At 44.1% G+C, this 10,837-nt stretch overlaps 1 protein-coding gene across 1 annotated transcript; it reads right to left on the bottom strand.

The window, feature by feature from the left end:
* Nucleotides 1–360: 360 nt before the first annotated feature.
* LOC110976328 (uncharacterized) lies at nucleotides 361–10,258 on the bottom strand. The gene is made up of 11 exons (XM_022229513.2): nucleotides 9,521–10,258; nucleotides 9,174–9,357; nucleotides 8,652–8,812; nucleotides 8,077–8,213; nucleotides 7,094–7,183; nucleotides 6,841–6,936; nucleotides 5,957–6,033; nucleotides 3,869–4,389; nucleotides 2,988–3,147; nucleotides 2,070–2,200; nucleotides 361–1,602 (listed from the first exon to the last, which is right to left on the bottom strand). Exons 1-11 carry the CDS (start codon nucleotides 10,170–10,172, stop codon nucleotides 1,553–1,555), a joined length of 2,259 nt encoding a protein of 752 aa, XP_022085205.2. The 5' UTR covers nucleotides 10,173–10,258; the 3' UTR covers nucleotides 361–1,552.
* Between the last annotated feature and the right edge of the window lie 579 nt (nucleotides 10,259–10,837).

The following is a 10,837-nucleotide window of genomic DNA, read 5'->3' as shown; positions in this document are numbered from 1 at the left end:
CACACATGCACCCCCCCATAACACACCAGTCCCCAAAACAACCCCTCGCACGCGGGGGGGGGGGGCGTGTTTCGTAAGTCAATCCCCTCACACAATATCCTTAAGCTGAACAATATTTGAAAGCTTTTAGCCTGAGATATGTCAATCCCGTAAGGGCAAGAGAGCATCTTTTTGTCCCCTCATTGCAAAGGCGACACAGAGGTGTGAAAAAACAGGGAGTGAAGCTGTAACCACAGAGGAAGGACGGCGTACATGCACGCAGGATACTGAGTGGAAAGCCCCATTTATTACCGAGGACGAGTTCCAGACAGCTACGAACCTCAAGCCGCGCGCTCAGCGATGAACTTTGACCCTTTTCTATTACTTTCTGTATATCGCTAAAAATCACAAAACTGGGTAGTATTACACATAGTTTACAACCCTCTGGCCGAGGGGAGGCGGGTTCATGGAGAAGTGTTTAGTATGAAGGTTCAAGGAACTGAAGTGCCATAAACTTGTTCGGGCCCCTTTCAACAAACTACATTATAATGTAAACTTGGTTTTCATTTGAATAGGCCCAGGCCTGATAGTACCAATGTAAAAAGCTTCAAAACTACATGAATTTTCTACAGTCATGATTTTTATTAGTATCAGTACATAATCATCCTGGAAAATTCAACATTGCCCCCCCCCCCCACAAATATCCAAGTTCGTCATTTTGACATCCAAAATGCGAAAAATGCTGAATTAAACACTGCGGCCGCAGACCTATTTCTGCAATGAGAATAGCTCGTCATCGAAGTGCTAAGAAAAAGTGTCATGAATCACTGTGGAGTTGTTAAACATAACACAAGCCCCTGTACATTCGCATGTGACACGGTCTATGGTCACCTGTCAATGTCATCATCATTGGATCCATCTTACACTAACGATTACCTTGACTTGCTCCCCCATCAGCTTAACGATCCTGACAATGTAAGTTAAGTTGTATCACGCCTTTCCAATCATGCGTTGCTGTAATGCCTTTTTTTCAGGTGACGGATCGGTATTTCCTCGGAATAGGTTCAGTTTGAGGTTGTGTGCTACAACATTTGCCCACGTCTTGTTGTTCCGGAAGGAGCGACTGCGTAATGTCAGGTAATGAAACGATAAACAGCTGATACGAATGCTGGCTATATACGGAGACCTTTGACCCCTGTGTAATCTGAAGGGCATCTTCCCAGCTGAAGCCAGCAGGATTCCTGGTTGCCACGGGGACCTCTTGTAACCATGGTTTCTAAAACCAATCCTGTCCAATCTAGAGGTTTATTGACATGATAAACTTTATGTTGTACTATTTATTCTCATTTGTTGATAAATTACATGGTTAAGCCTATTAAGAAAAATAATAAACGCTTTTGTATTGGCCCACACTTATGAATCAGCGCGGTTTTCTTATTTGAAACAAAATCAAAGTTCTCACTCCCCATTTGTCAAACAAGTGTTGCTATAACATCAACTGCCGTCCCTTTGTTAGGAAAGTGATCATTCATTCTTGTTCCCAATTCCACCACATGTTGTTTTAAACCTTCTTCTAGGAATTCTCTCTCCAGTTCTGGGGATGACGCTGGAAGAAGTAGGAGCCTGTGTAGAAGGAAAAAGTAAGACCAATACGGTGTAATGAGTCGTCGATTATAATTTGATTGAAATTATATTAAAGAATGATCAGCTGAAAAAGAGAAAGTTTATGTTCACATCCTTTGATTTTCCAAATTAGATTTCCTGCGATAACTTGATTTTAAGATAAATCTGCATCAGACTTTTGACACGCAATACTTGACTAAATAGATTGACTTCTTCCGGTATTCTACGAGTTTTTCCCACAAACGGCACCAAAATCCTAATATTAAGGAAACATTGTTGAAATTTCACATTTAGCTTCCACGCTGCTTTGGTTTTCCTTCCTACATGGTTTAATGCATGGTTTGACTGATAAATGTGTTGCCACTTGAACGGCCGTTTATTTTTTCAGCATAAGAAGTATTTTTTTTCGGCGACCGACCACCCACATTCTAAAAAACCATGGAGGTCTAAACTGCTTATTCACATACACATTGCACTGGCGAGAACAGCCAGCGCCGTCAAGATGACGTCAGCAATCCTTGGTAGCGCCACCACCGTCAGAAACCCAAGCAGACCACCCGTTGTAACCACTGAGACGAGCAGACCAAGCCCCGTGGCCCTGGGTGGCGGGGTGGGGGTTGGGGAAAGGACGAAACAAATCAAAGAGCATTACATCGCGCCGGTATAAAATTTTTTTTATGCATTTTAAAGATTTGCTCGTTTAGCCTCGGGAAAGCTTAGGCTACTGTCTGTTGGAGCAGATTTAACAGCAGGTCCTCTACGGTTTGATTGGGACTCACACAAACACCGCTTACTGCCAAGATGAGATTTATAAGTAAACCCAGCCAAGGACGATAGCCACTGAAGTAACCGACTCATATTCCAACTTGCAATGAGCCTGGAGAGATATGCTTCGTGTATGTCCCACGCACGAATGGCGTCGGGCTGAATTTTTTCCTTGTGGCAAGGTTCCTTCAGTTGGAAATAATCCCACTATAGGCCAAGTAGCCATTAAACACATATGCTGGTTGAAGTAGAGTGGTAACAATAACCACTTGGTCGAAATAATTTGACAAACAAAATGTGACAAGAATTGACCTGATCGTCCTTTCTATAGGACTGAATGAAATAGCACGAAGACCGTCTTTTGTCAAAGGAATATCGCCCATGTTGAAGAAACTACATCCAGTCTGAATGATAACATTCAGTGCATCATTGGAATATCGCTTTCATTGGAATAAATTTGCCTAAATAAACGCCAAGTAATTAATATTCCTTTGCTGAGATCGGAGTCTTTTTGTATTTTGGTTCTAACACTTCTGAAGGCTTCTGCTTTCTCAAGCAGTCAGACAGACGTGCGCTTCTCTGCCCTTCATTTTGCCATTTTGCTAGCCTGTCATGGTTACCTTTTATGGGTTGGGAATGACATCGTGGCCTGGACGGTGAGGGCGCTCCAGGCCGTGAACCCGCCAAACTGGAGAGCGAAGAGATGCGCAGCCGCAGTCCAGCCGGTCAACGGAAAGAATCCGAAAAGAATAGTCACTGCGGTGACGAGAGCGCCACACACTGGGAATGAGGAACAAGCAAGAGTGGTATGAGACGTGGGCCAATGTGCGATTCTAGCATCTGGCGTAATTATGGGTTTTGTTTCCCAGTGGTTCTACGCTATAGCCTTGACTTTCATGGTAGGAGGCACAAACGACCAGAATTCCCTTGAAATGAGCCCATCCATATTTGAATCGGTTATTTTCGACCTCTATTAAGTTTGGCATCGGTCATCGATATATGGGTATAGAGAACATTCGGACCATTTGATTTCTTTTCTATTAAATAGATATGTCGATGTTGAAAATTAATTCATAAGATTTAAGAAAGGACTCCTCAAAGTGACATAATACAGGAACAAGGACACCGGACAATACCGCAGGGTTAAAGACAAGATTTTGAGACTTTAAAGAAAGGAACGTTTGGTAGCAATAAATGGTACAGGTCTTGCCAAGTATTGTGGGCAGATTTAGGGTCCAGGTACAAACAGGTTCTTGATGTGCGAGAAGCTTTTAGATGCTAACTTATTTTAACAATAAATTAAAAACAATGCTGATCATTTCATAAGATAATGACACACAGTAAAGATACTTCTCTAGCGCGTTAAGAATCTGGACGTCATGTGAAATCACGACCATTCCATCGCCCGGAGAAATAAATTATGGCCAATTTTACCGATATTATTCCAATCTCGCATTTCAGATAAGAGAATCGCTTTTAATCTGTATTTCAGCCGACTTACTGAATAGCCGCCATTGTTCAATTACCCTGGTAATGAAAACCGACAGAAGGAGACCAAGTAAGCCTCCACACTGCCCGAACAATATCCGCCAGTACGCAAGGGCAGGGGCGAAGGGCACGTCCACGGAGCAGCCCCGGTTCCGCACCCCGCCGGCTACCCCGGCCCCCGGCGGCGGTGCCAGGCTGGAGTTCACCGGCTCCGTCCCGCCCACGAACTGGCGGGGCTGGAAGTCCGTTTTGCCGAACCGCGTGTCCAGGAAGCGACAGTGGGTGAAAAGCGTGGCCTCGCTGACGACTCCCTCAAAGACACAGGCGGTGAAGGTGCAGCCGGTGTACGACATGTCTCGGAGGTAGATGTCTCGGAAAGAGACGCTGTCAAATGTTGTGTTGATGAAAGTCTGCCTCTCCAGGAATTCTGTGAATGTCTCGTGACTGAAAGTAGCATTTCTGATGATGCTTGCGTTATAACTAAGCCCATCCGCGATGATGAAATCAGACATCCAAAGGGTCCAAGCACAATTCCTGAAAGAATAGGGAAATCAAAATTTTGATAAGCTTGCCGCATTGAAACTGTTCAGTTTTCTTGTAACTTGGCTTTGAATTCACGGTCAGATTTAGCCTATCAGTGCCTATTTGATCATATCCTTTTCACAATAACCAATGAGGTTCCCTCAAGTAGGCCCTGCCTATGTTTGTACTTCCTTCTTAACTCTTCTCTCAAAAAGATGCTTGGTAAAAGATTAAGTTAATCAAATGATTTTTCCCAAAGAATGCTTGCACGCGACTTATTTGTATGTTAAACCCTTATGCCGCTCATGGTAAGACTTGCCAATCTTGAACGCCCCGATTCACATATCACTGAATGTCAGTCGGTTCTCGGTTGCGAAAGTGACTCTTCACGCCACGAACTATGTCGCCATATGATCATCAAGTGGTCGAGGGTAACATGGAGTTCGAACACAAACGAACAGAAGGCGCTTCGTAAGCAGTGAAAAAGTAACGGTCATGTTGTCACAGCAATTTCGAACAAAACACCTTGGCATTTTCGAGCAGCAATTCAACCGAGATGAAACATTGACTCGCAGATGTGACACTAACCATACGTAATCAATTGGATTTTCCGCCATGTCAAAGTGCAATGTTCCCTATGTGCTCGAGTTTCAGCAGTGTTTTTATTCGATAAAGATTTTTCAAATCTAATTTAAAAACTTCATTCTGGGAGGACACTAACGCTTACTTTGAACATGACGCCAAGTGCTTGCACAAAGCCTCAACGCATTACGAAATTACAAAGTTCTCGACAGTGCGGGTGGGAACGAAACAGAACGTGTGAACATGGTGCTCGAAGGCGCCCTCGGATGCTATTAAAGGGAAAGCATATTAGTAAGTGGAGTGCCCTTTGGTGCTATTTCCCGTCTTCCAAGTTCAGATTGGCTCCATCAAAAAATAATTTCATGAATCTGTGCACATTCTGTCGTTGAATGACTATGAGTAAAATCCTTGCCGGGCTCACGAACCACTACCTGGAAGGACAGTGTCTTTTATGGGTGCAGTGTCTCAATTGAAGGAATATTCTCCGCCAGGACGAAGCGCGCAAAAAGTACCCCCGGAGATTGTTTCGAAAAGAGGGGTCTGTTTGGGCCTAGAAATAGTGGGATTGTGTCAGTATGGCCCAGGATCATCTCTGTAGATTCAGGGGCACCCATCCGGGGGCAAAGTAGACAAAAATGGGATTGAAAATTAGTCAGAAGAGCCCGAGGAAGGTGAGGGATGTCATTTGGAAAATGGCCGCTGGGAAGACTTGGCAACATTCACTTTTTGGGGGGTGAGTTTGTTTTGGGCGGATAATTGAATAATTCATTGGTTAACCTACTAAAAATTGAAAATCAAATGAAATTTGAAGGACCAAACAACACATTGTTTTTTGTTTGAGAGGCCTCAGGGACTTCAGTTGCCTGCCATGGGGCTCCAAACTTGGTTGATTTTACATTATTTTCAATGGAGCTTGAATTAATTCAGAGCACCCTTATTTGCACTCGTGAGTAGGTTAATAAGAGCGCCCTTTGCCGTTTCCAGGTTGAGTACATACCCGAATGCAAAGCAAAAGGCGCCGGTCGTCATGACGAAGGTTGTCTTATCCAAGATGGCCGTTACGTTCTTGGCACACTGTTTGGAGAAATTAAAACAGTGAAATCAGAAATGAAAAACTAATCTGGATACCTTTGTTACATTTAATGGGAGGGGGTCGGCAAATCCTTTCCAAAGAAAAATCATCATTAGCACTCCTCAAATTATCAAAAAATACTGTTACAGCTTAAGAGGTAGCGTCTGTCCAGAGGCAATGTGGCCTGGTTGGCCAGCGTTTATCTCTGGTTTTCTTGGCAAGACACTTCTGAGGATGTTTCTGTCCTCCGATGGGATGATAGTTCATCACAGATTATTCGGCAGCTAATGCTGGTATCTAATCCTGGTGAACTCGGAGAGAGGGAAGCACAGGTAAAGTGATTTGCCCAAGGCAACAGCGAATGGAAGCAACTAGATTCGAACTGCTGTCCTTCTGTTCATGAGTCACGAACTCTTACAACTTTAAGGTCACACTCCCCTGCATCCCTACTGCAAAACAAGCAAATGGGAGCTCAATCATATCAGTACCCCGTCCTTCGAAGACTTAATTACGTAAGCCTCACGCCGTGTTCGAAACGGATTTCCAGAGCTACGGTTATACATGCATAGGTCTATTGTCTGCGCGTCTCCACTCATTTCCAGTGAAGTGAAGACCTAGACCTAGCTCTAGATAACAGATTCAGATGCAGCCTAAGTCTATATAACTTTTCACTCTTTCTTGACATGAATCTTTTGCTATGGTAATCTGATTCGTTGCTCTAAGGCCAGTTATTCATCCGTCTTCTGCATTCAGGTTACTGAAGAAAGAAGGCGACTCCATAGCAGATAGATAAATATGTGCCAGCGTACCTGATAGAGTGGTCTCATGCAGCTCTGGAGAGTGGTGCTCGGAGCGTGTTCCTGCTGGTCTCTGCTGTGCCGCTTTAGACGATATAATCCACTAGCCTGAATCGAATTTATATCAAATTATCAAAAATTGTAGTTAAATACTAAGTGCCCTCCTGCAAATTGAACCTGGGTAAGTCTGGGAACTAGTCAAAGACTGCTTCCCATGTGCTAAACTCTCAGCGTTGAAAGTTGGTAAAAGGTGAATTATCCTTACTCTGTCTTTGAACATTTCAAGTCCTGCTTCACCGTGGTTGAACGTGTAAACCTTCCCCAACGCTTGGATCGCTTTGGCCCACAGCCTTTTCTGCAAGCAGAAAGATCAAAAGAAGGGAGAAAGTATTGATCAAAAGTAGTAAAGTTGCCAAAATCCCAAAATGTGTCATAACTCTACGATTTACGTGGTGTATTATAAGATTTTACCCTGCTCCATACTTTCTGAAATCTATTTCATTAGGCTAGGCCTTAGATATAAGGTGAAACAACACTGCCGGTTGTAGTTTGAACGCAGTTCGAAACAATCAAAATATCTGCGGATATAAGTACTTTGCATTCAATTTTTGACCGTTAGCTGAAAACGTATATCCTTTACCTCGTACCCAAGGCCTCTACAGGGGCGGGGATTCAGTTAGCAGACTTGTCTGCCAATGGGCTACGAGCTGGCTCAAGAGAGGGTGCAATTTTCCCAGCAACGGGGGCGCCTTTGCGCATGATTCACGAACGACTATGAAACGCAAGCTCAAGGCCGTTTTCCAAGGCCATTTTACAAACTCAACTTCGTCTCCGTCTCAGGCTTCATTTCCAAAACCAATCCCGAAGCCGAAGTTGAGTATTGGAAAACGGCCCAATACTCAACTTCGGCTCCGTCTCAGGCTTCACCTGTTTTTTAACTAGCTGACTTTGAAGCTGTAAGCGCAGTAATTAGTCTAATAGTGTCACAAAACATCAAATAAGATGCAAGAGAACCAAACATTACAGTAATCCTATTTAATGTCAACACTTCAGGCCCACAATCGGGGATTGGTTTCGGGGACGAACCCTGAGACGGAGACGAAGTTGAGTATTGGAAAACGGCCTTGCAGTTGCATCGCTACCAACAAAATGAACACACCCGACCAACATGGCTCTTTTTAACCGATGCGGATTGACGTTTGCAGAGGTCCTGTATCGATGAAATAAGCTCGATAGTTCTTTCTTTACCTCAAGCAAGAGATATGGGCTTCTTGGGAGGATGGCCGCGGCGAGTAGCATTGCCGACGCCACTAGCAGGACGGAGAGCACTAGGCAGAAGATGCGCCAGTTGGCGAAGGAACTTGGAGAGAAATCTCCGGAGGAGACTTGGAAAAGAAAACAAGGTGGTAACGATTATGATTTAACAACAAAGATGAAAATTTAAATCATCAACGTCAAGATATAAACCCTCAACATTTAGCCAGGCAGATTTTACTTTGCAAAGAAGTCCTCGTGGCCAGCGCAACACAGCCTGGCCCCACGGAGCTGTTGTAGGGTAGTTTTCACAGCACTCACACTGCACAGTGGTAGTGTGAAGACTTTGAAGAAGATTAAGATGATTAAGATGATTATGATGAAGATTAAAATCCTGGAGCTTGTCTGTATCATGACGATTCAGTGACGGTTGACTAATTACGTTAAGCAGGCAAAAGTCTTGTTTGTGGTTGGCACGTGCGAGCAAAAACGAGACAATCTGAGACAAACGGCGAAAAGGACAATCCGTTTTATTTTTTTCAGGAAAAAAGTTTCTTTGCTCGGCTTACCGCGTTCAGCGACGCTGGAGGTGAAGGCAGGCGTCACAAGAGGTACGAACATGGCTCCTAAAACCGTGAAAATGAGCAGGGCACATGTTGTCTTCTGGGCCATTCGTCTCGGCAGGAACTCCATCGCGTAGGAGAAAGGGGTGGAGATGAGCCCACCAGTACTGATGAGAGGATACGTGGAATAATGGGGGAGATATCATGTTGAACTTTAAAATTTTAGATTTCGGGGATAATTTAAGCTATTGCCTCTGGACAATGGCAGAAAACGATTATTAACGAACGGAACAGAAAATCGTGTACATTTTACATATCATCCTGCTCAAACAAACTCATCAGTCAACAAGTCGTTCCCATGTTTGGATTCCATTACCTATTTTGGCTACAGTTCCCTTTTTCGGAATATTTTTTAGGATTTGTTATTCCTTGACTGTAGCAGGAGAGACGATACGACTTAGGGGGCACTTCGCCATGTAATGGAAAGCAGGCGTTTGAAAGGAAGCTGGGAGAAGTCTTAGCACGCACCCTAAACTAGTAATGATAAGAAACGCGAGGAGCGCCGTGCGGCTCTGAGCCAAGGACGCTGCCATGACCATGGACAGGCAGGTAATCCCCAAGCACACTGCGAGAGAAGTACGCCTAGAACCCAAGTCGGCTGCACAGCCCCACAAGACACTGGCAAAGACGACTCCTACGAAGACGGAGCCTCCTGGAAATTGAATAAAAGAAGCTTCGTCACTCGACTGTATAACATCTTTTTTTTTAATGTGTACACGTCACGTTACTATACTCAATATCGCTTCGTTTTCTTGTTTTGCTCCAAAAAAGATTTAGACTCAGTACTCATTCTTGGGAATGAAATCCTTACTTACGTAACCATCCGGTTGAAGAGTCACTGAGGCACAGGTCACGAGCGATATCGGGTAGAAGAATGCCTACAAATTCTAGCTGCACACTGGCAAAGAACAACCCACAACCGCACATGAACAACAGTAGCACGTGGAACTTTCCAAAGCCAATAATAGTTAAAAGTTTATCCACCATTTCTTCAATCTCATCGGCTCTCTGCTGTGAGTCTCCTCGGGATGAGGCGTTTGTGCCGGCGGTACCAGCCTGATATGACGGCATAGAAACTGGCTCCTCTCTGTTAAGTTGTTTATCTCTTGAAGACACCTGCTGTTTATCCACCATTTCTTCAATCTCATCGGCTCTCTGCTGTGAGTCTCCTCGGGATGAGGAGTTTGTGCCGGCGGTACCAGTCTGATATGACGGCATAGAAACTGGCTCCTCTCTGTTAAGTTGTTTATCTCTTGAAGACACCTGCTGTCGAAAGTCGTCCTCTTGCCCACTGTCCAATTGCAACTCGATGCCATCGTCGTCCAACGCCCCAAAGCCGGACGACTGGGCACCGCGAACTATCGGTCCTCTCTGCCGCCCGCTCACCGAGAAAATCTCCTCATCTTCGTCAGAATCCTCACCCGCCGTGCTCACTATCTTATCCATATTGTATCGACTGGATGTCATGTCGGTTTAGGATGCAATGTTTCAAGCTCGCCTATATGATATGCAAGTGTCCGTAGGTTGTCAATTTTTAGGGTAGTTGTCGACATTAGCTAGCCTCGCCAATGTGTTGCACATCTGCGCACCACAATCGATGTGGCTTTTGTTGTAAATTGATTTCCAATACCATGCTGCACGGTTGATTTTATCGTCGCATGTTCGTTTGCCACAGTAAAATACTTAATAAAGGAACAGTATTCTGTGTAGCTTACTGGACAGAGGCAGAAAAACAATCCAGGAAAAACTTGAAAGATTATAAATAGGATGGGGTCCTGTTCCACAGCTCTTATTTCATTCTAATTTGGAATTTGATTGTAATTTGGAGGGGAACGATGACCCGTCTTTAAAGCAGCATATTGCCGTGATTCTGGGCAATTTTAGGACATCATGATTTTATATTTAAAAAAAAAACTGGTGCAGTTGCTTAGCATCATTTCACTCCATGGGTAAAACCAATTCATCTGACAGCAACAAGGGGATTTAATCGGCTTAATTAGTGTACCGACTATGTGTCCTCGAGATGTAACGTTTAGTTTGGAGTAAAGTTTTTAAATGAAAAGAACTTACTTTGGTATTTCTATAGTTGAACAATTTCAAAAGGGACTTCGGAAGACTTCCCATTCCCCACC

The sequence above is a fragment of the Acanthaster planci genome, linkage group LG08, assembly GCF_054643075.1.
Source record: "Acanthaster planci isolate LZ-2023a linkage group LG08, COTS_SCS, whole genome shotgun sequence".
NCBI classification, from domain to species: Eukaryota; Metazoa; Echinodermata; class Asteroidea; order Valvatida; family Acanthasteridae; genus Acanthaster; species Acanthaster planci.
Note: the sequence above shows the minus strand (reverse complement) of the source record. Positions and strands in the feature narration are given on the sequence as shown.